This window comes from Rhinopithecus roxellana, chromosome 5, assembly GCF_007565055.1.
Source record: "Rhinopithecus roxellana isolate Shanxi Qingling chromosome 5, ASM756505v1, whole genome shotgun sequence".
NCBI classification, from domain to species: Eukaryota; Metazoa; Chordata; class Mammalia; order Primates; family Cercopithecidae; genus Rhinopithecus; species Rhinopithecus roxellana.
The window spans coordinates 111699440-111725639 of record NC_044553.1 but is presented as its reverse complement, the minus strand read 5'-3'; the positions used below and the strand labels follow the sequence as shown (position 1 = coordinate 111725639).

Genomic DNA, 26200 nt, shown 5'->3' with positions numbered 1-26200 from the left:
AGCGTCTCCCGCGGCCAGGTCGCCCCCTGCCGGGACCCGGGCGCGCTGCAGCCGCGGAGCCGGGTGCCCGCCCCTCTTACCGCCGGGGGCGGAGTCGCTGCCGCTTCGGGTCCCGGTCCCCGCCTCCAAGACCCCCGCGCGCCTCCTCCAGGCGAGCTGCGGGACGGGAAGGGTCCGGCCGCCGTGGGCCGCTGCCAGCCGCGGGGCTGCCAAGGGCCGCTGGCGAGAGGCGAGGGCTCCGAGTCTGGCGGCCGCTGATGGGAGGCGGAGGCCGGGCGGGCGAGCGCCGGCGCAGCGGCCACCATGGGGAACAAGCAGACCATCTTCACCGAAGAACAGCTAGACAACTACCAGGTGAGCTCGGCGCGCCCGGCCCCCAACGCTGGCCCCGCCGCCCCTCCCTTTTCTCGGTCAATGGCGGAGGCCTCCCGAGAGCCAGCTCTCCCGGGTTCAAACCCTGCCTCTGCCTTCAGCTTGCCGCGTGACCTTGGGCCGGTGACTTCCCCTCGCTGTGCCTCAGTTTCCCCAGCGGTGTAATAAGAGCTCTTTCCAGTTGGAAGAGCCTCTCAAGCTCGCCTCTGCCCAGCTACTCTCGCCGTAGGCAGGACCCGAACCCCTCCCAGCCACCCATTCCAGTGCCCACCTGGCCCCGAGAGGGAGTCAGTAAACTAGGCTGGACAGAGGACCGCCCTCCCCGCTCCCTGCGCCCCTAGTCCCAGGAAGGAGCCCAGGAGAGCGAGTCTCTGTAAAGCAGAAATGAGAGCTGGGGTCCTGTCTGGGCTAGGAGTGGGATGTGTCAGTTCCCACATACAGTCTTCAGTTGGAACTGTCTTGTTTATCTGCTGGGGTTCTCTCCTTCTGACCCCAGCATGGAGATAACTGGAGCAAGAACGCAAGCCTGGTACCAGCCTTCTAGGGCCACCTCTCCCAGCTCCCTTAGGCCCTCGGCAGCCACCTCCTTAGACCTTTCTAGGTTTTCCTGCCTCCAGAGCCAGCTTTCCAGATCTGGAATCCCAGTACCATCCCACCCAGGTAGAAACTTCGCTGTGGTTGCAGGATGAAGCCCAATCCCTTGGCTTACCCAGAGCCCTGGCCAATTGCTCAGTTATCTCTGCAGCCTCAGTCTCCCCAGGTCCCTTCCCTGCTCTCTGCATGGCAGCCTTCCTAAACCCATTTGCAGTTGCTCCAGCTCACCAGGCTCATTCCTCCCTCCCTCTCTCCCTCTGCCCATGCCTTTTCCTGGGCCTGGATTCCTCTCCTCCCTCCAGATGATCTCTCTCACCCTTCAAGTCCCACATCTGATGCCTCTCCCCTGACTCCTCAGGTGGAGGAGGCAGGATTGTGTTGTGGCCTGTGTAACTGGGCAGGAGGAACACCAGCAGAGTCTCCATAGGCACTTGTTGCCTTCATCAGTGCTTACTTTGGCTGTGAAGGAAAGCAGGCGTGAAGTGTGGGTCCTCTGAAGTGGGTGAAGGTAAAACAAAGGCCCCTTCTCCTCCTAGAAGCCCTACTTGTCAGTAATGGATTTCTCAGCTCCCCAGGTGAGGCCCTGGGAAGGAAGAGGGGAGACACATTTATGAAGCACCTGCTGTGTACCAGGCACAGTAATTGATGCCTTCTATGCATCAACTCACTTGATCATCACAGTGAGGTAGATTATTAGCCCATTTTACAGAAGTGTAAACAGAGGCTGAGGAGCCATTCAGGGCTCACACAGGATTTCAAATCTTGACTCCCAGGCTCTCTTCTTTAGTTGAGAGTGGACTGGGCTGGGCCATGTGTGCTCTTTGTCCCCAAGGCACTCAGTCTCAGACACTCAGAGACAGACTCTCACCTCCAGTGTGTGGCCCTTGTGATAGAGGCAGGTGATGGAGTGTGTTCTAGGGAAGGGCGCTAGTGGGCAGTCGGAGGCTAGCAGGGAAGGGGGCAAAGTCCAGAAACGATGCAGCACTTGAGCAGGCCTTGGGAAGATATGTGGAGTTTTGCCCAATGGGGCCCAGAGGAGGCATTCCAGGTGGAGGGGACAGCTTGGATAAAGGCTTGAGAGTGGGCAGGTGCAAGCAGGCAAGCCATGCTCAGAAGTGAGGAGTAGCTTCAAGAGGGTGGGGAACCGGGGTTCCCACTCCAACCAGCCTGGCATTGGGTTACTCATCGGAGCCAGTCCCAGTGTTAGGTTCTGATCCTTTGCCAGAGCCTAGCTAGACCCTGCCAGGCGGGGTGGGAGAAATGAGTGCTGTGAAACCTGAGAGCCCCACATCTCCTTCCCTCTGGATCTCCAGCCAGCCACGTGCCAGCCAGGGCTGAGTGGGGGTGAGCCTGAGTTACAGCACCCTCTCTCCTAAGTGACCCCTAGGGTTTCTTGGGACCTCCCAGCCTGGCAGTCTAATCTTTCCCGGGCAGGGTGTACCCTCCTGGTTCCCGGTGCCACTGATTCCCAATGTTCAAGCTTCTTTCCAGACCACTCCTCTGCATTGTACAGCCATTCCCCTCAAACCCAGACCCCTCAAACTCCAAAACAGGAGTCACAGCCTCACCAACACCCACTGCTGCTCCTCCAGCCATTCCAACGCTCTGCTCTCCCTCAGCCCATGTTTTCAGTTAAGAACAAGGCCTGTTACTCAGCCTCCTTTGTGGCTCACCTGGAGGTCCCTTCCTCCATCCCCACAGCCAGGGCCCTGGGCTAGGTCTGCTCAGTCTCCTGCAAACTGTAGGTCTGACTGCTCCCTCCCACGCCCCTCCTGCCCATCCCCCTCCAGCCACCTGCCCTCTTAGTTCTTTCACTCTTCCTTCATCTCTTTCTTCCTCCTTCCTTCCTCTGTCTTTTTTTTTTTTTTTTTTTTTGAGACAGTCTCACTCACTCTGTTACCCAGGCTGGAGTGCAGTGGTGCGATCTCGGCTCACGGCAACCTACGCATCCCAGCTCCGCCTCCCAGGTTCAAGCAATTTTCCCTGCCTCAGCCTCCCAAGTAACTGGGATTACAGGCACCCGCCACCATGCCCATCTAATTTTTGTATTTTTAGTAGAGACAGGGTTTTGCCGTGTTGACCAGGCTCAAACTCCTGACCTCAGGTGATCCACCCGCCTCGGCCTCCCAGAGTGTTGGGATTACAGGCATGAGCCACCGCGCCCGGCCTCCAGCCTCATTTCTTACTCCCTTTCCCTTTGTACCCCAAGTTTCAGGCACACTGAAGGGCTTCTGGCCAAGCCCTCCCTCACCTCTGGCCCTTGTTCTCCTGCTGCTCTCCCTTCTCCTTTGCTAACCTAGTCTGGCCCATGTATCTGTCCAGGCCAGGTCTCACCTCTTTGGGATGGGCTCCCTGACTCCCTCCCCACCAATCCATTCAGCTGGGAATACTCAGGGAACCTGACACATACACATCCCCAGTCCCTCTTGTGGCCACAGAATGGTTTATACTGGGCACCTCACTGTTTACACTCCATCTCCCTTCTTGTATGGCCCCTATCCAGGCACAGAAGAGATGCTTGGAGGATGCTGTCAAATGAATGAACAAATATTTGTTAAGGCATGGCTCAAGGAGAGCAAAGAACTCTGCACAAGGATTCTGAAGCCCTAGATTCAAGTCAGCTGGGTAGTTGATGCTGTGGGCCTTAGCAAGCCACTGTTCCCTTCTGGGCCTAAGTGTCTCCACCTCTAAAATGGGAACAACTATTAACCTGGCTGTGCTCATGTCACAGGGCTCTTGTGGGAATCAACTAAGATCACTGGAGACTGACCTTGAGCTGTGTGATGGTCACCTGGGCAGTGCTGAGGCCTGAGCTGGCAGAGCTGGATGGAGAGCCATTTCCATTACAGCTGGGACGGCCCATGGCTTGGCTCCTGATGGCTGGCACAGGCAGACCAGGCATGTAGATGGGAGGCAGGCAGGCTACCTGAAACAAGTCACCCTTGAGTTGAGCTTTGGAGAAAGGAAAGGGTTTGGACAACCTGGAGAAAGAGGAGAGATGGGGAATAGGGTGAATAAGGCTCGGAGGCAGAACTCAACTTAACTGGGAAGACATCTAGGCTTCTACTGTGAAAGCCCAGCCTGTCCTGTTTTCTGCTGCCAAAGTTCTGAGGGTCCATCAATCCTGGGTTAGGCCCCCTCTCTGCTTCCCTCCTTTCCACTCCTCATGACCCGGACCTGAGTTGGGACCTTTGCCTGAAGACCTGTCGCTGTGTCCCTATGTACTGTCAGGAGCCAAGCAGTGATGGGGCACTTGCTCTCCAAAAGTATAAGAAAGGGTTCCTTCAGACATGGGGCTGTAGCTCCCAGGGAAACTGAGGATGTAGTGGTGGGCAGGGTCATTGGCGACTCCAGAGAAGGAAAAGACAGCAGAGCTACCGACTCTGGGGAGATGCCTTTGGGGACCTTGGGTGGTGGATGGGGCTTTTGCATTGTTTCCTATCAGCTGGGGCCAATAGACTTCCTGTACCTTATCTCATTTCCTCTTCACACTGTCCCCTTCAGAGAGGCACTATTTCCACTTTACAGATGCAGAAACTGAGGCTCAGAAAGGAAAATGACTTGCCTAAGGGTCTGAAGCTAGACTAGAATTTAACTCTGACTACCAAACCTTTTCCCCTGCTACACTTCTAGGCCACCCTGAGTCCTGAGAAGCTTTTAAGAACACCTGCCATATTCACTCCCTGTGCACTGCCTTCCTGGAGTGAATCCCAGGGAAACAAGTCAACAGAAGAAAACGTGAAACATCAGTTGATAAGCAGGTTCATGGCAGCTTTGTCAGTGATGTTAAAACCAAGAAACAGGTATTACTAAATGTTCAGAAAGAGAAGAAAGGTTAAGACTAGGCAGGGGCTATGCCCTCACTGAGATACTCTGCAGCCACTGAAATAACGTAACTGCTGTGGAAGGCATATGTGGAAAAATCTGATCACTTATCCCACAAGCCTGTGTTAAGCACCTGCTGTGTATAAGTATAGGAATACACAGCAGATGCAGGACATGGAGTGGTTGGTGTACAGTGGTCATGGCTCTGTTTGTAGTCATAGGCAGTGGTCAAGAAGCACAGAGGATCTTTTCTTGCCTCTGCTTCCTTGCAGTGGGGGCCCCAAGCTCTACTCCCATTTAAAAGAAAAAAAGAAGGCCAGGCGCAGTGGCTTATGCCTGTAATCCCAGCACTTTGGGAAGCCGAGGCGGATGGATCTCCTGAGGTCAGAAGTTCGAGACCAGCCTGACCAATATGGTGAAACCCTATCTCTACTAAGAATACAAAAATTAGCCAGGTGTGGTGGCGCATCCCTGTAATCCCAGCTACTCGGAAGGCTGAGAAAGGAGAATCACTTGAACCCAGGAGGCAGAGGTTACAGTGAGCTCAGATCATGCCACTGCACTCCAGCCTGGGCAACACAGCGAGACTCCATCTCAAAAAAAAAAAAAAAAGAAAAGAAAAGGGAGAAAAAGGAAACACAGAGGCCTGAGTTCCATTCCCAGCCCTCCTGGGCTGTGTGTGCAACTGAGGGCAAGCTACTCAACTTTGCTGAGTCTCAAGTTACCCATCTTTAAACTAGAGAGATAATGCCTGCCCCCATTGGCTAATGATAAGGATTAAGCCAAATTGAATATTCAGAGCCCCAGGTGCCAGATGCATGGTACATCATGTACTGGCTGTGATGTGATTTTCAGCCTGGGCTGCATGTTGGAACCACCTGAGTGGCTTTGAAAACTACTGATGCCTGGGTCCACCCTTGGGGATTTCTCTATAATTTGTCTGGGGTCTGCTGAGGGGTGGAGGACACAGGTATCTTAAACAGCCCCCCAGGTGATTCTGCTCTAGAGCAGACGTCCTCACACTTCAACATGTATCACCATCATTGGGAGGGTTTTTTAAAATGCAGATCTCTGGGCCCCACCCACAGAGTTTCTGATTAAAGAGATCTGGAGTGGAGCCTGAGAATCTGCATTTTCACCAAGTTCCCAGTGAGGCTGATGCTGCTGGTCCAGGAGCCACAGCCTGAGGACCATTGATGTAGGGAGGTGTAAGTAATTGTGACAGGGAGCAGGGTTATAGGGGAAGTGTTTGCATCTTTTGCCAGTAGAACCCTTGAATCAGGACCTGGATAGTTCCTTTCCAACACATGGGATAGGAGAGAGGAGAGGGGAGGGAAAGGAGGACAGATCAGCGGGGAAGAGAGCAGGAGCTGGGATCTCTCCCCATTCCCAGTTCCGCTGACTGCCTCCTCCAGGCTAGGTGGGAGAGCCCTGGCCCTTCTCACTGGGCACCTTAGACTATGGAAATGGCCCTGGGGTGGAGGGAAGTCCACATTCTGGAGCTTCTGGAGTTTGCTGAGCAATCAGCCCACCCTGTCTCCAGCCTGTCTGTGCCTGAGGCCTGCTAAGTAGGGAGTGTTCTGTCTGTGCTGGGTGAGGAGTGAGGGCACTGCTTCCCCAGCCTGAGCCTTTCTGGGCTCCTACAGAGGAGCCATTGTCAAAAGCAAAGCTGAGACCCCCAGGAGAACCCCCTGTGTTTCCAAGGAGGCAGCATGGAGCCTTAGTCTAACCCCCAGGGAGCAGCAGCTTAGAACAGACTTGTTGGGCCAAATGGGGCCTGGAAATTCCTGCCAACTCTTGCCTCTTCAGCTCTCCTGAAAACACCCAGTGGAAACCCCAGATGTTGTGTGCATCCTGCGGGCGTCCTCTCTTTGGCCCTCTCAACACACAATCCAATTGCCCTGATGTCTAGTAGCTTCAGGTCTCATTCAGAGCAAGCCTGGCTGTTTGCAGGCCTGAGTTTCAGCCATTCACTCCTCATCAGAGCTGGCTGTGGTCAGCTTATGGCCCCAGGAGGCCCTGCAGGCTCTGGGCTCTGCAGACCTAGGAGGCCTTCTTCCTTCATGTTGTAACAGTGAACAAAGGTGGAGGAGCTAAACAGCAAGGGAGGTGCACAAAAGCCCTTCACGGCTGGGCATTTTACAAAGTGCTGGGTCCTTTTCACCTCCATACTTTTCACCAAGGTCTGGCATAGTGGCCATTGTCACTGACTCCCAGTGGTTGATACTCACCTTGGGTAGGCCACGCTGTGGATGGAGGCGGGTCATCTAGACAGACAGGACCCCTCTGAGATGAGTTTGTCATCTGGATGGCCCTAGGAGCCAAGTGCTGCCCCCACCTGGAGTAATGCTCACCTGGGAGTCCCCAGCAGTGCCTACCTTCACCTCTACCTCGGATGCTACCCGGTACCCTGCCCATCTTTCTCCTTCCCGTATCTCCCTGGCCTCTTCACTCCCTTCCCTGGGTGACCTCATCCCTTTCTGGCTTCAGACACCAGGTACATACTGATGCTTCCCCAGTCTATGTGCCTGGAACTCTCAGTCTCTGAGCCTGGGACTGCACAACCCCCCTAGCACCATGCTCAGGGCTACAGTGAGGATGGCACCCCATGCAGCTACACGAGGTGGCCCTGTGGGTCCTCATTCGGAGTTGTCCCCCAGCCACTTCCCCATCATCCCCCAGAGTATCCCACTGGCACTCAAATCAGCCACGCATACCTGTGAGCATTCATCTTCCTCCTAAATGTGCACCCTAAAGCATGCTATAGCCCCCGACCATGCACTAAGCTCCTTAGGCCTAGCCCAGGATGGACAAAGGTTTTGGGAGGCATTTTCTGTACCTACTAGAACCAACTTTCCCCAGTGGGTGAGGGTGGGGTGGGGAGGGGTAGTAGTGACTCTTCTGCCCCCAGTCCGCGGCTATCCCCTGTGAGCCCTGTGGCATCGAGGCCTCTGAGAAAGAAAGGGGCCTGGGAATCACACACTGACTATGTGTTTTCCCTCGACAGGACTGCACCTTCTTCAATAAGAAGGACATCCTCAAGTAAGTGTGGCTTCTCGTTCACCCTGTTGGGACTGGGACTGGGGCCGGGGTGAGGCTGGGGCACCCCACATGGGCTGGCTGTGCTAGCTGGGGCTGAGGCGGAGCATTGGCATCTGTCAGGAACCACATTCAGGTCCCCACCCCGCCACTGGGCTGGTATGGAGTTAGAGCTTCCCACTCCTCCCAGGGCCCAGATCCTCCTGCTGGGGAATGAACATCTACTTACTACATGCTGAGCTTTCGGGTGGGTGGTTTCAGGCACATTCTTATTTAATTCTCATTGTGACCTTATAACAAGAGAATCCATTTAACCCCATTTTACAGATGGAGCTTAGCAACTTGGCTGAAGTCACAGAGGCAGGGACTCAAGACCCAGCCTCTAACTCCAGGTCCCTTGCTATTTCACTGCATCCTGGGTCCTGGTATAGGAGGGAGTCCCTTTCTGTTGTTAGACAGGGGTCCCTAAGGGCCCTTTGGCTCTAGCTTTGATGTTCTTCCCCTCCTAGGATGTCTAAAAGTTGAGGGCATGCCCATCGCCCCTGAGCTATTCATCAGGGCGCTGCTTCTTCCCAGGACAGCCCTTCTCCTTGGTGTTGGTGGGGATGGGGGTGGATCTGGATGGCAAAGATGAAGGGGATTGGCAGCCTCAGAAACCCAGGACCAGATGGTTAGCAGGAATCACTGAATACCAAGAAACCTGCCCCATGGGCCTCAGTAGGCCCCTCTGCCTGGGCTATCAGGTGGCACTAAAAGCCAGCGAAGTCCCAGGATCACTTTCCCTGGAGATCGACGGTCAGGCTGGGACCAGAGCCCATTGCAACTTCCCAAGAGAGCCGTGCTGCGGCTTGTCACTGCCCTAACCACTCTGCTCATTCAGTCAGTGCCTCTCGGCTTTCCTCTCTACCCAGGCCATTCCAACCTGTACCCTGCATGGGCAGGGGCCATCCCACTTCCACCACCTTAGAAAGTCTGGGCAAGGGGCAAAGCCCCCAGGCCTGGCATCAGTAGACCTGGGCTCTACTCCCACATCTCAGTTCTATGGCCTTGGGCAACCATTTGACCTTCCCTGAGCCTCAGTTTTCTTCTGTATAATAGGGATAGTGAAAGCTACCCTCATAGCATTGCCGAGAGGCAGCATCACTGGGGTATAGTGTTTGATAGGTGGGATTTGCCCTGTAGCTTGAGACATGTCAGGGGTGAGGTCCCCATTTGGACAGCATGGCTTTCAGTATTGGAATAACAAAGCTGTCACCCCTAGCATTCTTGTGGCACCTTTTACCTTTCAGAGTTCTTGGCATGGAGCCTCATTTGAGCCTCACAGGGAGCTTCGGATCCCCTGCATTTGTAGATGCCAAGCCCAGGCTGCCTGTCTTCTGAGGCCCACCATCATTTTCATTCTGGCAACAAAAGTGCCTTGCCCCGGCCTTTGCACTGACTGTCACCACTCCCTGGAGTGTCCTCCTCTCCTCTGCCCACAGCATTGTTGTGCATCCTTCCAGACCCAACTCCAGAGTCATCCCCTTTATAAGCACCCCAACATCCTGCCACCCTAGTGCTCCCCCAGCTGCTCTAACAGCCTGTTAGGGGCTCTTTGGGTTTCTGGGCCCAGGTGCCCAGCTCCCCCCAGACTTGCTATCAGGCAGGACTAATGGGGAGCATGGCACCTGTTAGCCACCACTGACCATATGAAGAGTGCGTGGGTGAAAGACAGGATTGGCTGAGGGAGAACATTCCAGGCTAGGGAGCAGCAGAGGTGAGACACAGGCCAGCTTTTCCCACTCCCACTCCCACTCCCATCCTCCAGTGGTCTCACTGAGAGCAGCAAAGTTGCCTGTGTGGGGAAGAGGAGAGAGGAGCTCGAAGGCCAGTCCAGGAATCAGATCCAATATCATGGGCCTTTGGTGGTGGTTTTAGTCCATTCACATGCTGCTATAAAGAACTGCCTGAGACTGGGTAATTTATAAAGGTAAGAGTTTTAATTGATTCACAATTCTACATGACTGGGGAGGCCTCAGAAAACTTACAATCATGGCAGAAGGGGAGGCAAACACGTCCTTCCTCATATGGCGGCAGGAGAGAAAAGTGCCGGGCAAAGGGGAGAAGCTGCTTATAAAACCATTAGATCTTGTGAGAATCACTATCATGAGAACAGCATGCCCCCATGATTCAATTATCTCCCACCAGGTCCCTCCCATGACATGTGGGGATTATGGGAACTACAATTCAAGATGAGATTTGGGTAGGGACACAGCCAAACCATATTAGGGGTATCCCTGGCCCCTTGGAAAATGAGGAGCTCCAGGCGGGTGAGAGGACTTGGGGAGGGGTTTTCTGGCTCCCCACAGCCCTGGCCTGCACACCTCTGCACGCATCAGCACCCTAGGCTCTGTAACTCAACACCAGAGCAAAACCCAAGCCTGAGGCCCTGTCTGCAGCTCGGGGATGACATTGCTTGCAGGAGCTGTTTTCTCACAGGGCCCTGTGTCCGGGAGGGCTGGGTGACGGTGTTATTAAACATGAAAAGAGCTACCTGGAGTTTTGCTGCCCACCTGTCCACCCTCAGGGAAGGGTAGTAAGACAAGGCAGGATTCAGGATTGCCTGTCCCTGGAGAGACCAGGCATGGCCATGATGGCTCAATTCCAGTTTCAGCCCCTTCACTTTTCTCCAGCCTTCTCTGTGGAGAGGCCAGCATGACTGACTGCCCCTCCAGGAAAGCCCTCTCCACTGTTCACATCTCAGGTCAGGGTGACACAGCTGAGGCCTGGAGCCCGGAGAGGGCAAGGTCAGCTGCAGAGCCAGGCTGTCCAGCCCCAGGCCTTGCTCATCTTCCCTGCTCCCGAGGGCCTTTCAGGGCTGCTACTCCCCACCCCCACCGGGATGGTTTTCTTGGTAAGCTGCTCCCTGAGTACTGATCAGATGGCGAGGAGGAAACTTGAGCAGGAAGTGTTTCTTTGCAGGTTGGGGCCCAGCTCTCTGGCAGCTTTGGGGCAGTGATACTGAGTCACAGATAGCCTGCCTCCAATTCTCCTTCCCTCTGCCCTGCCCGCCCCCAGGTAGATCCGATTGCTCCCCAGGACACAGCTCCTCCATTCCCACACTGAGCCCGAGTGGGCAGCCCACCCTGTTCAGTCACCTTGCTTTCCATAGGTAAGAGCTTAGCACTTCGACTTCCCTTGTCCCCTAATTTAGGCTGTGCTCTTTTAATCAGCGGGACAGTAGTCCTTGTCCCCTTGGTACACAGAGAGGCCCACCCAGCCAGCACCCCAAAGTGTTTGTCTACTCGTTCCTTTATTGTTTATTTTCTCAACCTTTTAAAAGCTTTGTGCAACCTGTTTTAATTACTTACTACACACATACGTAATGGCTATAGAAAAATTAGAAAATGAAGCCAGTCAAGAGAAGACAAAAAAAAAATTACCTGTAAGCGTATGACCCAGAAATAGTGGCTGTTAACCTTTTGGTATATATTATGCCAGTGTTTTTCTTTTGTATGTGTTTATCAAAAAGTCAGATCATGGTCGGGTATGGTGGCTCACACCTGTAATCCTAGCACTTTGAGAGGCCGAGGTAGGTGGATTACATGAACTCAGGGGTTTGTGACCAGCCTGGCCAACATGGTGAGACCCCTGTCTCTAAAAAAAAAAAATACAAAAGTTAGCCAGGTGTGGTGGTGTGTGCCTGTAGTCCCAGCTTGGCACCTGTCCGAATAGTCAAATTCTTAGAAACAGAAAGTAGAATAGTGGTTGCCAGGGGCTGAGAGGAGGGGGAATGGGGAGTTATTGTTTGATTAGTATAGAGTTTCAGTTTTAGAAGAAGGAGAGAGTTCTGGAGGTGGACCAGTGGTGATGATGGTCGCATAATAATGTGAACATATTTAATGCCACTGAACTGTACCCATCAAGATGTTGAAGATGGTACACTTTATGGCATGTGCATTTTACCACAATTCAGAAAAACTAATAATTAAGATGGTAAATTTTATGTTTTTTAAAATTATTATTATTATTATTACTATTATTTGAGACAGAGTCTCGTTCTGTCGCCCAGGCTGGAGTGCAGTGGCTCAATCTCAGCTCACTGCAAGCCCCGCCTCCCAGATTCACGCCATTCTCCTGCCTCAGCCTCCTGAGTGCCATACCTGGCAAATTTTTTTTTTTGTATTTTTAGTAGAGATGGGTTTCACCATGTTAGCCAGGATGGTCTCGATCTCCCGGCCTCGTGATCCACCCGCCTCGGCCTCCCAAAGTGTTGGGATTATAGGCGTGAGCCACGGCGCCCGGCCTATGTTATTTTATCACAATTTTTTTTTTTTTTTTGAGACGGAGTCTGGCTCTGTCACCCAGGCTGGAGTGCAGTGGCGCGATCTCTGCCTCCTGGGTTCAAGCGATTCTCCTGCCTCAGCCTCCTGAGTAGCTGGGATTATAGGCACGTGCCACCAGGCCGGGCTATTTTTTGTCTTTTTAGTAGAGATGGGTTTCACCATGTTGGTCAGGCTGGTCTCAAACTCCTGACCTCATGATCTGCCCGCCTTGGCCTCCCAAAGTGCTGGGATTACAGGCGTGAGCCACTGTGCCCGGCCATTTATCACAATTTTTAAAGTTAAAAAAAGGTAAGACAAAAGATCTTCCTGTCCCCTTACTACCCAAGATAATCACTAACATTGTAGTGACCAGCCTTCCTTTTAGTCTTTCTTTTTGTAGGTATATAAATGTATACAAGCTTTTTTTTTTTTAAATGGGATTATACTGTGCAGTCTGCTTTTTTCATTTAACATCTTGCAAACAACTTTCAATGTCATTAGATATTCTGATATAGTGTTTTAAATGGCTGCATTTAATGGATATTTCTTAATTCGTGTAGTTGAACATTTAGATTTCCAACTTTCCACGATTTTAATTTGTACTTCAGTGAATATTCTTGTGGTACCATTCACATAACTGCACATGTCTGGGTATTTCCAACAAATTGCCTGATCAAAGATATGGATATTTTTAAGACTTTAGCTTTTCCCCCCACTGCTGTTATATGCTTTTTGTCTTCTGACCCCAGATCATTCATTGAATAACCCAAGAGTCTGAAGCTCAGCTGCCTGTAAGGGGGGCCAACATGCACTGTAAATAAATGAAGCTGTCTAGTTGAGTGGGAACTCTTTGGAATGGATACCTGCAAAAATAGCTGCTCCTTAACCCCAGCTGGTTATTGCCTTGGGGGACTTTAGACCATCTTGATGAAGAAACCTAGGTTTATAGTGTAAGATCTTTCAATCTGTATATGTTGGCAAAAAAATTCTAAATTTATTATTTTGACATAATTTAATTATTTTAAAATGCTATGTGAAAACTAGGCGTGAATGTGGATTGCTGGTTTGTGACTTTCAGAGGAATTAATGTTTCCCCCACTGATTTCAAATGCTGTGTCATGGGCTCATTCTCATTTATGTTGGTATCTACCACTTCTAGTCTGCCTTGTAAATGCCAATGTCTATTTCATTCATTGTCCTTATTATAGCTTTAAACTGTTTTAATACCTGATAGAGACAAATGTTTCCCCTGTTTCTCTTTCTTCAGGGTTCCCCTGCAACACTCCTACATTTATTCTTCTAAACAAGCTTTTTTTTTTTTTTTTTTGCCAGTAGCTTGAAGAAACACTTAACCAAACAAACTTTTGAATTGGTCTGGTTAGATCCCAAATAGATCATTTGCAGATTTTGATTAGGATTGTATTCATTTTATAGAAGAATGAACAGAGCATTGTCATCATTACGGCATTAAGTCTTTCCAATCAGGAATGTACAATAATTATCTAGCTACCTAAAATATTTTTATATCTTTTGTTAAACTGTCATTTTTTTTTGATACTTCAAAATTAGTGCATTTTGCACCAATTTTATACTTAGTTGTTTTTGTTTTTTCGGTTCTTTTAAATTGTGAATTTAACTTTTTTTTAATTAAAAAAAATATATAGAAACAGTCTCACTGTGTTGCCCAGGCTGGTCTCAAACTCCTGGCCTCAAGCAATCCTTTCCCCTTGGCCTCCCAAAGCACTGGAATTACAGGCATGAGCCACTGCACTCAGCCAAATCCTATTTTTGAAAAGGCTAATGTTGATACATAATAGAAAAACTGTTGTGTAGAAAGGCTTCTGAACTCTATTTCAAATAGTCTTTAAGCTAATTATTTTTGGTTTTCCAGTAAATGATAACGTGCCTCCTCTCCAATATTTAAGTGTACTGTTTTACCTAATTAGTTTTAACTAATTACATTCCTCCCTGAGTATCTGCAGGGGATAGGTTCTAGGACCTCCCAAGGATACCAAAAACTGCAAATGCTTAAGTCCTTGATATAAAATGGCATAGTATTTGCATATAACCTATGCACATCCTTCTGTATAATTTTTTTTTTTTTTTAGGCAGGATCTCAGGCTGGAGTGCAGTGGTGCGATCATGGCTCACTGCAGCCTCAAACTCCTGGGCTCAAGTGGTCCTCCCACCTCTGCCTTCCGAGTAGTTGGGACTATAGGCACATGCCACCATGCCTGACTAATTTTTATATATATATATATATAAATATTTTGTAGAGACAAGGGTCACACTGTTTTGCCCAAGCTGGTCTCAAAACTCCTGGGCTCAAGTGATAGGCTTACCTCGGCCTCCCAAAGTGCTGGGATTACAGGCATAAGCCACCATGCCCAGCCCCTCCTATATACTTTAATTCGGCACCTCCTGTACACTTTAAATCATTACATTACTTATAATACCTGTGTAAAGGGTTGCTATACTGTATTAAGGAAAAATGACAAGAAAAAAAACTATACATGTTTAGTATAGATGCAATTTTTTTTTTTCAAATATTTTCCATCTTCAGTTGACTCACAATGCAGAACTCATGGACCTGGATGGCCAATAGTAGATTGATTCGTGCTCCTGGGGGGAAATGTTATGTAATAATGGTGATTATAGGCATCCCACATTGACGGGTATATCCCCAGTATATACAAAAATTAGCTGGGCATGGTGGTGGGCACCTGTAGTCCCAGCTACTCAGGAGGTTGAGGCAGAAGAATTGCTTGAACCCAGGAGACGGAGGCTGCAGTGAGCCGAGATTGAGCCACTGCACTCCAGCCTGGGTGACAGTGCGAGACTCAAAAAAAAAAGAGAGAGAAAGAGATACCCTTTTGTTTCTGCTCCTAAGCAGAAACTCCTTTTGTTTCTGTTTTACTAAGAATTTTAAGTTTTTTTTTTTTTATTGACAAAGTATCATATACTTTAAAATACTTTTGACCAGGTGCAGTGGCTCATGCTTGTAATCTCAGCGCTTTGAGAGGGCGATGCGGCAGATCACTTGAGGTAAGGAGTTCGAGACCAGCCTGGCCAGCATGACGAAACCCCATCTCTACTAAAAATATAAAAAAATCAGCCAGGTATGGTCGCATGCCCCTGTAATCCCAGCTACTTGGGAGGTCGAGGCACAAGAATCACTTGAACCCAAGAGGCAGAGGTTGCAGTGAGCCAAGATGGTGCCACTGCACTCCAGCCTGGGTGACAGAGTGAGACTCTGTCTCAAAAAAACAAAAATATTTTAAATTTTTATTAATAAATACTTCTTAAATTTCAAATAATTGAGAAGTAGGTGAAATAACAAGTAAAAGTTAGCCTCCTTCTTTTCACAACTCTCTACTCCCACCTCACAGGGACTATCAGTGTAAACATGTAGTATATAACTTCTCAGATATTTTTCTGTATCCACACATACAGTCATAAATGCATCTATCAAATTGGTCAAAATGTTTTTTACTTAATATGATTTGTAGTCACAGATTTCCAAATATTGAACTATCTTTGCATTCTGGAAGAAATCCTACTTGGTTCTAACATACTATTCTTTTAAGGTCTTGGACTTGATTTACCAGTATGTTATTTTTCTTTCTCTACTTATTATTATTATTTTTTCTAGATGCAGAGTCTCTGTTGCCCAGGCTGGAGATCCTCCTCCTTGAGCCTCCTGAAGTAGCTAGGACTGCTGATGCATATCACCACATCCATCTAATTTTTATTATTATTATTATTATTTTGTAGAGACATGGTCTCACTATGTTGCCCAGGCTGGTCTCAAGCTCCTGGCTTCATGCAATTCTTTCACCTTGGCCTCCCAAAGCACATTTAGATTACAGTCATAAGCCACTGTGCCTGGCCCCTAGTATGTTATTTTATAAGACTTTTTCATCTATATATGCAAGTACCATTGGTCCATTCTGGATGCTGCATATTAGGTTCTCGTATCAGCGTTCTTGTTAACTTTGTAAAATAAAGTGAGGGCTTTCACATTTCTTGCCTCATACTCTGTAGCAGTTCAAGTAGCATAAGTATGGTTTCTGGTCCTGATGTTACGGTAGGACGAATATATAACTCTTCTTGAACTCAGTGTCCTTTATTGGGGGAGAGGTGACAGAGATGTGGTTCTTTGACAATGCTTAGAGTTTCTTTCACAGTGATTTGGTTTTTCAAATTCTCCTTGGATTTTTCTTTAAAGAAAAATTCCAATGTGATTTTAGTTATTGTTTTAGAACAGATCTGTGTCCCAGCTGGCCTTCCCACCCCAGAAGATACCTCCTCAACCCCGCCAAGCACCCATAGCCTCTCTCCCTAGTCCACCCCTTCCAGGGAGTCTCTGACATGGCAGGCAGTATGCTAAAAGTTGCCAGTTGAAGGCCAGTGGTTTTACGAACATCCAGGGGTGAGAACAGTAGAACAGCCCCTGCTTTACTGATAGGGAACTTATCCTCCAGTGGATTAACCCACTTACTCACACTGCTAGTGAGAGGTGTAGACAGGGCTCCAACCTCAGCCTGACTTCATGCTCCTGCTGCAGCCATCCCACAAAACTTCGGAGGTGTAGGCCAACCCCCAGAAACACTCCAATATCATACCCCGACACATGGGGTAGGGTCAAGGTCAAGTGGGAAATGTAACAGTTGGAAGCACAATGGATATGTCAAAGTACCAGAGGCATGAATTATGAAAGAATATGCATGAATTTTGGAACAAGTGGTTATTCCTTGTTTGGGAACAGTGTAAAAAAAAAGTTTTCCTCTACACAAGAAATAGGAGCAAAGAAAGTCCTCGAGTGCCCTCTTGTGGAGAGTCTCAGCTTGATCCCACCACCCTGGCATTTGCTGAGCCTCCTCCCACCCAAAGTACAAGTTTAGGGGTTTTCCCCTCCAGCTCTGTCTCCAAGTCTTGGCACATCCTTGTGATTTCAGGCCCTTTTTAGGGATGTGTGACTAGCAAAGTGGGCATGTGGCATTTTATCGTTTATTTGCCCTGGACAGGCTGTGAACCAGGGGATGATGTGCTTACCAGGGCTTGACTTGCAGGGAGAAGCCAAGTGGTTGGAGTCCAGAGGTCCTGGGTTCAAGTCCTGTTTCTACTGTTCATTGGCTTTGTAGGATGCAGCACTTGATTCTTGAGCCTCAGTTTTCACCACCTGAAAATGGGAGACTAATATCTACCTCTCAGGGTGATGTGGGGATTAAAATGAGTAAAGCAATCCACAGAGATTAGTTCAGGACCTGGCACAGAGTAAGCACTTGCTAAACAATAGCTGGTGTTATTATCTGTTTGAGCTGGGTAAGTAATCAGGTGCCTTGCTAAGGACAGCTAGGCAGCAGCACCACAATAATTGGTAGAACCCAAGGGAAGGTTGGGTGGCTGTGCTGAATGGCTTGTGAAATAAAGTGAGGGCTTTCACATTTCTTGCCTCATACTCTGGAGCAGCTCAAGTAGCATAAGTATGGTTTCTGGTCCTGATGTTATGGTAGGACTAATGTATAACTCTTCTTGAACTCAGTGCTGTGCTGAATGTGCTGAAAGGTGGGCCTGGGGTGTGTCACAGGGTCAAGCCACTTAAAAGGAGACCTGGGCTGATCTGGCTTTGGGGGTGGCAGGGCCAGCCCAAGCCCAGGAGATACAGGATCATACCTAATCCATTCGCCAGCAGCCTAGGGCTTCACCTTAGGCGGGTTACCTACCTCAGCCCCCAGTCAGTGCCCCTTACGCTTGTCCCACCCATGGCAGCACTTAATGGACACAATTTTTGTTTTTAGAGATAGGGTCTCACTCTGTTGCCCAGGCTGGAATGCAGTGGGGCAATCATAGCTCACTGCAGCCTCCAACTCCTGGGCTCAAGCTCAAGTGATCCTCTAGCCTCAGCCTCCCAAGTAGCTAGGACTGAGCCACAATATCCAACTAATTTTTTTTTTTTCATTTTTGTAGAGACAGGCTATGTTGCCTAGGCTGGTCTCAAACTCTGGGCCTCAAGTGGTCCTCCCACCTTAGCCTCCCAAAACACTGGGATTACAGGCATAGGCCACCATACCCAGCTCACAATTTCATCTGAATACAATTTGTACCTGTCTTGGGATGGGGGGCTATTCTCTGGGATGACAGGGACCTGGACAAGTGACATAGGGCAAAGAAAGACTGAATGATGGGGCAGGGGGCGGGGAGGAAGGGAGCTTCCAAGTGAGACAGTGCCAGGACGCCTTACACCTTTGAGGGTCCATGCAGCTTGTTGAGGTGGGCTTGCTTTCCTGGAGGCTGGAACAGGAACTAGGGACCTGACCCATCAGTGAGGAGGGAGGGCCAGGCCCACCAGGGTAGCGGGCTGGGTCTCGAAGGCCCCCAGCTAGAGAGGTTATGAGTGACCCATTTACAGGGGCTTCCTGAGGGTGTGAGGACTGCTGAGAGCTCTCCCAGAGAGACCCAACCCTCAGGGCCTAAGTTGGGGTGATGGGGCCATGAAGTGGGCCCAAGCTTTGATGGATCCCCAGGAGTATCCGCAGGAAGAGTGGCTAAGAGTTTCTGCTTGGATTTACCATCTTGGGCTCAACCCATGGCCCTTGATGCTCCCTAGTTATGTGGCCTTAGACAATCACTCTTAAACTCTTCAGCACTCGGTTTGCTGAGCAGTAAACTGGGGTCAGGATGCATCTGTCTGCACAGTGATGTGGAGGAGGATTAAATTAGGTAGTGTGTTCATTGCTTAGCACAGTATCCCGAGCATAGAAAACCCTTATGAGAGCCCAAAGGAGAAAAAATTAGAAGACTTGGATGCAGGCCCAAGGAGTGATGGTGGTGGTGCTGATGGGGTGGGTGTGGTGGAAATAGGGTGGCCTGGACACAATCTGGTTATCAGTACAGAGGTCTGGGCAGAACTCACCTCCCTCCCAACTTCATACCCTGTGGGCAGAGCAGAGAGCCTCCCATTGGCCCCTCACCTGGTCCTGGCTGAGGATGGGCTGCAGAGGCACAGGCCTAGGCAGGGCAGCATTGGGCCACTAGGACTTAGGGATGGCACCCCCTCCAGCACTTTTCCTCTGCTTTCCTCCAAGGCTGCATTCACGATTCTACGAGCTGGCCCCCAACCTCGTCCCAATGGACTACAGGAAGAGCCCCATCGTCCACGTGCCCATGAGCCTCATCATCCAGATGCCAGAGCTCCGGGTATGTGCAGGGCCTCTTGCTGGCGGGCAGGGGATCTGTGCCTCTGGACCAGCAGCAGAGGCCCCTAGGTCTGGGCTGAACCCAGCTCCACCCTTTGTGTCTGTGTGGCTCTGAGCAGATCACAGAACCTCTCTGTGCCTCAGTTTCCTCATCTGCACTCTGAATAAATAAGCTATGTGGGCTCTGTAAGGGTGCTGTACATCAGTGGCCACCCCACTGCAGGCCATAGGCTTGTGCTCATCTGCTTGTCCCTTTGTTAAGTGGCCCCAAGCCTGTTGTACTTGGCAGACCTGCGTCTGCTTTGTTAGATAATTTTTCTGTCTCCCCCTTGTCTGACCGTGGCTTCTCACTGAGGTCAGCATTGTGGTCATCCATAACATAATTTCTCAGACTTTAATGTACCTGTTAAAATTTAATTTTAAACCACCCGGGGATCTTGTCCAAATGCCAATTCAGGCTCAGTACACATGGAGTGTCAGGATTCTGCTTTTCAAGCAAGCTCCCAGGTGAGACTGATGCTGCTGGTCCTCAGACCATATATATTTCAATGTTTCGTTTCATGAGTTCCTTATCCATAATATGTAAAGTGCACTCAGCGTTAAGAAGGCATTTGGGGCATAACTCCCCATTGCAGTGGTACTTTGTCAGTAGCCCCTGGCCAGGCCTGGGATGTGTGGCTTGATGGTGGGGTCAGAGTGCTATATGGCATCCACTTGGGGCCTACGCTCTGGTTGTGACCTCAGTCCTGAGAGACAATGGACCCCAGGTTCAGCCCTGGACCGACACCCCGTCTGGCCCAGCAAGGGGCTCAAGAGTAGGCTCAGAGGGTTGCTGGAGCGGGCAAGGCACTCTTGGGTAGGACCCAAGTGGTCTGTCTGTGAGCCTCCTGCACTGGCGTGGGCTGGGCACGGAATGGGGCTAGCCAAGTGCTAGCTTAGTTGGGATGGAAGGGCTGTAGGATAAGTGATTTGGGGATCTAGAAAAGCATCCGTGTACAGCTCCCTGGGAGAGGCGGCATCCAAGGTAGTCTAGGATAATTCACAGGAGCAGAGTGACGGCAGGCCTGGGCCTGAACTGGCTGTATGACTCTTGCTGCTTATCTGGTCCAGTTATCTGACCCTACATCCACCTTCCAGATCCTGGCCTGACATGGCCTGAGCTGAGGGCCACCAGTGCCCTTGGTTGTCATCTTTTTCTGCTGGGGACAGAGCCCTACACATCCAGGCAGAGCCTCTGTGCGCTCTTCTGGGTAACAGGACGAATCTGTGCTTCTGCTTCACGTGAGGCGGTGCCTCCAGTGAGAACACATTGGCTGTGCTCAGCTTTTTTTTTCTTTGGAGACAGGGTTTTGCTTTGTCACCCAGGCTGAAGTGCAGTGGGACAATCGTGGCTCACTGAAGCTTCAGATTCCTGGGCTCAAGTGATTCCCCCACCTCAGTCTCCCAAACAGCCGGGACTACAGGCGTGTGCCACTGTCCCTGGCTGTGCCCATCTTAATGATGTGACATGACCCAACAGAATGCTTCCTGAGCTCTTACACGTGCTGGGCCTGGTGCCAACACCTTACATACTTTAGCTCATTTAATCCCATCACAACCCAGTTAAGAAGGTGTTATTATTCCCTCTTTACAGATGGGGAAACCGAGGCTCAGAGGGATTTGGTCAATCCTCCAGGGTCACACAGGCTGTCCACAGTCTGGCTCCAGGGCCCTCCTGATTATCCTGCACCCACAGTGATTGCTGTATGTGTTTCCTTCAGGAGAATCCCTTCAAAGAAAGGATCGTGGCGGCGTTTTCCGAGGATGGTGAGGGGAACCTCACTTTCAACGACTTTGTGGACATGTTTTCTGTGCTCTGCGAGTCGGCTCCCCGAGAGCTCAAGGCAAACTATGCCTTCAAGATCTACGGTAATTAGGGCTAGAGGAGGGGGCTGTGAATGTGAGGGGGGCAGCATGTGGGGCCCTCAGGCTGTCTGGTTACTGCTGGCTCCTGCCCTGGGGACACCAAGAACAGTGAAGCTGATCTGTCCTCTGAAGAGTGCCTATCCAGTGGGGTGGCCAGGGGAGACGATCAGTCCCTGAGAGACATCTGTGGGGTTCCTGAGAACAGAGGAGGGAGGGACTCGCCAACCCCAGGTCGGGTGGTTAGTGTGAGAGGGGTCCCAGGCATGACCTTTAAGCAGGGACTAGCAGAGGCTTGGACTAGAGAAGTGGGGACTGGCAGACCTGACAGAGGGCGCAACCCATGCAGACACAGGGAAGCGCAGAGCTTGGTAAGGAGATGGGAGGAACTTGAAAGGTGGTGGGACAGGGGGTATGAGTCTGAAGAGAATTTGGGGCCAGGCTGTAAGAGCCAGCCACAGAGTTTGGGCCTAGTGCTCTGGACACCAGGTCCACTGCAAGGTTTCCAGTGGGGAAGGGCAGCTCTGTTTCCTGGAAAGATCACTCAGCAGCTTTGAGGTGTAAAATGGAGGAGCTAGAGAGGCTGCCTAGGCCATGGTTGTGAGGCCAGGCCTACAGGGCGGCCTCCGGAGCCCCCCAACACTGCCAGAGGTAGGGCTGCCTGGGTTCACCCCACCCAGCCCTGCCCTCGGCCCTGCTGTCTCACCAGCCATCAGAGGGCAGCAGGCACTCATAAGCCAAGGACTCACGCTTCTCCCACAGCCATAGGGAGAAAACTTCATACCCACGAGCTCACCCGCTGTGCTGGCCTGACAGACCCATGGGGACTGGTGTCAAATCCTCAGACAGACCTCAGTTGAGATGGCTAAGGCCCAGGAAGGGGCTGGGACCCAACCTGGACCTGAAGAGTCAAGGTCAAACCTCCTGTCCTCAGCACCTTTGATCAGACACTGGATCCCAAGGCAGCAGGGTCTATCAGGGGCTGACATTTCACTTTCTTTTTTTCTATTTATTTATTTATTTATTTTTAATATTTTTTTTGAGACGGAGTCTTACTCTGTCGCCCAGGCTGGAATGCAATGGCGTGATCTTGGCGTACTGCAACATCCGACTCCCGGGTTCAAGCGATTCTCCTGCCTCAGTCTCCCAAGTAGCTAAGATTACAGGTTCCTGCCACTACACCTAGCTAATTTCTGTATTTTCAGTAGAGATGGGGTTTCACCATGTTGGTCAGGCTGGTCTCGAACTCCCGACCTCAGGTGATCTGACTGCCTCGGCCTCCCAAAGTGCTGGGATTACAGGCGTGAGCCACTGCGCCCGGACTGATGTTTCACGTTCTAGTTATGTTTCACATTCTAGTTATGTTTATTTCAGAGGACTTTGGTTTCTGTCTGTGCACCCACGTTTTGCTTGCATATCAGAAAGAAAATACCTGCCAGTCTACCCTCCACGAACTATGCCCACATGGGTCATGTAAAATGCTTCTCAGATTCCACCCAACATCTGCCCAGTCTTGGACCCCACAGCATTGCTCCTGGGATGGGCTGCTGTCTGCCCAAGATAGGGAGTGCAGATCACATGGACTGGGTGGGCACAGGAACACATGGAAGAACTGTGGCTTCCTTGCTGCCCTAGGCTGGGGGTGGAGTGGGGAGAGGCAGCCAGGGCCCTCCTAGTCTGGTGCTGGGGAGGCCTGGGGCCTCATTTGCAACAAGGATCATCTTACTTCTGAGCCTCAGTTTACTCATGTTAAATGGCCACAGCAATTGAGCCAGCCAGCAAATCTTTCCAGAGATTTGCTATGTCCCATGCCAAGGGCACAGATGAATCTCCCCTGATGCCTACCCTAGAGTTGTGCCCAGGCCTCTGCAGAGATAGGGCAGAATCACCCCCAAGAGCTTGGGCTCCAGGGTCCAACAATGACCAGGGATGTGACCTCAAGCAGGTACCTTTCCTTTTCACCTCTCTGTTTCTTTTTTTTTTTTTTTTTTTGAGACAGAGTCTCGCTCTGTCACCCAGGCTGGAGTGCAGTGGCGCTATCTTGGCTCACTGCAAGCTCTGCCTCCCAGGTTCATGCCATTCTCCTGCCTCAGCCTCCCGAGTAGCTGGGATTACAGACGTCTGCCGCCAGGCCCGGCTAATGTTTTGTTTTTTTGTTTTTTTTTTTTTTTTGTATTTTTAGCAGAGACGGGGTTTCACCATGTATGCCAGGACGGTCTCGATCTCTTGGCCTCATGATCCACCTGCCTCAGCTTCCCAAAGTGCTGGGATTACAGGCGTGAGCCACCGTACCTGGCCACCTCTCTGTTTCTTCATGTGTATAGTGGGGATTCAATTGTGCCTGCCTCATAGTCTTGTTTTGAAAATTAAATGAGAAAGAGCATGTAATGCTCACATGATGGGTCTTCATCACTAATGTCAGAGTTTGCCAGTGGGCACGAGAAGCTCATCTGCGGGGGAGAGGACCCTTATTGCTAGAAAGCCCTGCCACTGGGAGGTGATGTGTGAGCCAAAATTTGAAGGATAACCAGGAGTTTGCTGGGAAGGGACCCCAGGCAGAAGAAACAGCACATGCGCAGATCTGGTAGTTGGGCTGAAAATGTAAGGAGAGAGTTTGCTTTGATGCAGCCATGCATGGCTTGGTCCTCTGAACCATTTTGCTATCCTTTGGGGCAGTGATAGTGCCTTTTGCTGTGTAGAATCAAACCATGTTCCCTGTTCTGTGTGCACAAATGCCAGGCACAGGCCCCTCTCTAAGGGCCTTTTGATTTTGAGTCTCCTGACCCATCCTGTTTCCTGGCCACACACCACTGAGGCAACATGGTGCGGTTTAGAAAACTTGGGTCTTAGAGTCACATAGGCCCCAATCAGAATCCCTGCTCTATCTCCGAGTGGCTCTCCCACCTTGATTAAATCACATGGCCTTTTTGGGCCTTAGTTTCCTTAGCTCTAGAAGTCTAAAGGGAACACAGGGTCCACTGTGGGCTAAGGCCAGGAAGGGCTATCTGGCCTAAGCCTGAAGTTCTCAGGAAACCTCAGATTTGGACTTTTGACCTGTTTCAGGATGTGGTTTAGTCATTGTGGGGTTGTTGTGGGTGGTGGATGTGGGTGTCTAAGCTATGCCTGGTGGGTGAGCCCTCTTGGGGGCTGGGATCCAGTGTCCCGAGAGTGTGCATGGAGATGCTCTGGGGACATCAGAAGCTGGTGGAGGTAGTGGGACCAGCTGGGAGTGTAGGGGTCCCTGGGTGCACGCAACCTGGACTTGAACATGTCCAACCCCCGCCCCACAGACTTCAACACTGACAACTTCATCTGCAAGGAAGACCTGGAGCTGACGCTGGCCCGGCTCACTAAGTCAGAGCTGGATGAGGAGGAGGTGGTTCTTGTGTGCGACAAGGTCATTGAGGAGGCTGACCTGGATGGTGATGGCAAGCTGGGCTTTGCTGACTTCGAGGACATGATCGCCAAGGCCCCTGACTTCCTCAGGTGCTGCCATTACAGGGGCCGGGCTTGGGCAGGGCAGGGCAGGGCAGGCCGGGATGTTGGGGCTAAGCCCCTGTCACTTGCTGTTTGTGAGCAGTGGTGTGTGACCAGGAAGCAGGAGGTCACGTTCAAGGCACCCTTGCCCTAGATGTGTGACTGGCCTTTGTCCCCTGCAAGGGGGAAGGTGGAAGACCTGGGGGCCCCTTCAGTGATAACTGGGAGCAGAACTCCCTGGGCACCGCTGTCCCTCCAAGCTTGCCTTCCCTCAGTATTGATTACTTGCATCCACTATGCAGGGTTCCCTATTGAGGCGCTGTCCAGCATGGGGCTGGGGCCTGCTGTGCTTTTCCCTGAGGAGCCTTTACCTGCCAAACCCAGGGCCTCTCACCCTCTCTTGCCCTTTCTCTCTTTCCAGCACTTTCCACATCCGGATCTGAGGACACTGCCGAGGCTGCAGGGGCCTGGAAGTCCACCGTCCTGTCCTGTAGTCACATGGGTGTGGCCTCCAAGCTCCCCAGGAAAGCAGTGGCAGCCTCTGGGGTTCACACCATGAATATTTCCTGTGGCCCTTTCAGCAAAAAACAGCCTTAACCAGGAAGGGGGCATGTGAGGGTTAGGACCCTTCCCACAGCCCCTCTGTGGTCCAGCCCGAGGACCCATGGCCCCTCTCCAGGCCCTCCGCACCCCGCCCTATGCCCCAGTCCTCTCCCACTCCAGGAATGCTCCCCAGCCCCCAGAGGGAAAGGCAGATAACCCAATAGGAGGTGGTGGGGTCTGACATGTCCAAGTGCTGGCAGACACCCTGGTCACCCAGGACAGAATGGGAAAAAAAAAAAAAAAGAGGTCAGGGTTTTAATGAGCTATGCAATCTTTTTCCAAAACCCAAGGTTGGGCTGCTCCTCACCCCTGCCTGTTCCTCTTCTGCTGGCCTCCTTCACAATGTGAAGCTGTAGGCACAGTGGGCTGAAGGGCTCTTGCCCCTGTCTCTGCCTCTGGGTCATGAGTACCACCCTGCCTGCCTTCCCCAACACCATGGAATCCTCACTGGTGTGTGCTGTCCACAGATGTGTGAACTCCTGGTAGTAAAACACTTTTGCATCCCTGTGCTCTCCATGTCTGCTAATGTTAGGAAATGTTTGAGGGTACCTTTGCTTCTCATCCTTGAAATCCCACCATTGGCGTCTCACCTCTCAGCATCAGGCAGTGCCTCCTGCTTTAGGCACTAGCTTTGATTTCAGCGTGTGTGCCATTGGAAAGAAGATACATCCATGCCCCGAACCTTCTGTAAATTCCCTGACAGTATCTCTGGTTAACATTCAGGAGTGCTAACCACTCAGGCACAGGGACAGTTGCTTCAGTCTCAATCCTTACAACCCCCAAGGAGGGAGGGACTCTTACAGGCCTATATTTCAGGAAAAGCTGCATAGCCAAGTGGTCACTAAGGGTAGACTTCCCACAAATGCGACCTCAGCCAGCTCTGCC

The 26200-nt window shown here is 51.0% G+C and overlaps 1 protein-coding gene across 2 annotated transcripts; it reads left to right on the top strand.

The window, feature by feature from the left end:
* Nucleotides 1-3: 3 nt before the first annotated feature.
* Nucleotides 4-25834, top strand: CIB2 (calcium and integrin binding family member 2). 2 transcript variants are annotated; one of them, XM_030931643.1, is made up of 7 exons: nucleotides 128-354; nucleotides 7799-7833; nucleotides 10888-10981; nucleotides 19223-19334; nucleotides 21094-21241; nucleotides 24526-24721; nucleotides 25134-25834. In XM_030931643.1, exons 4-7 carry the CDS (start codon nucleotides 19266-19268, stop codon nucleotides 25153-25155), a joined length of 435 nt encoding a protein of 144 aa, XP_030787503.1. In that variant the 5' UTR covers nucleotides 128-354; nucleotides 7799-7833; nucleotides 10888-10981; nucleotides 19223-19265; the 3' UTR covers nucleotides 25156-25834. The 2 variants fall into 2 exon arrangements, with proteins under 2 accessions (XP_010376961.1, XP_030787503.1); XM_010378659.2 differs by lacking the exon at nucleotides 10888-10981 and having other exon boundaries at nucleotides 4-354.
* The last annotated feature ends 366 nt before the right edge of the window (nucleotides 25835-26200 follow it).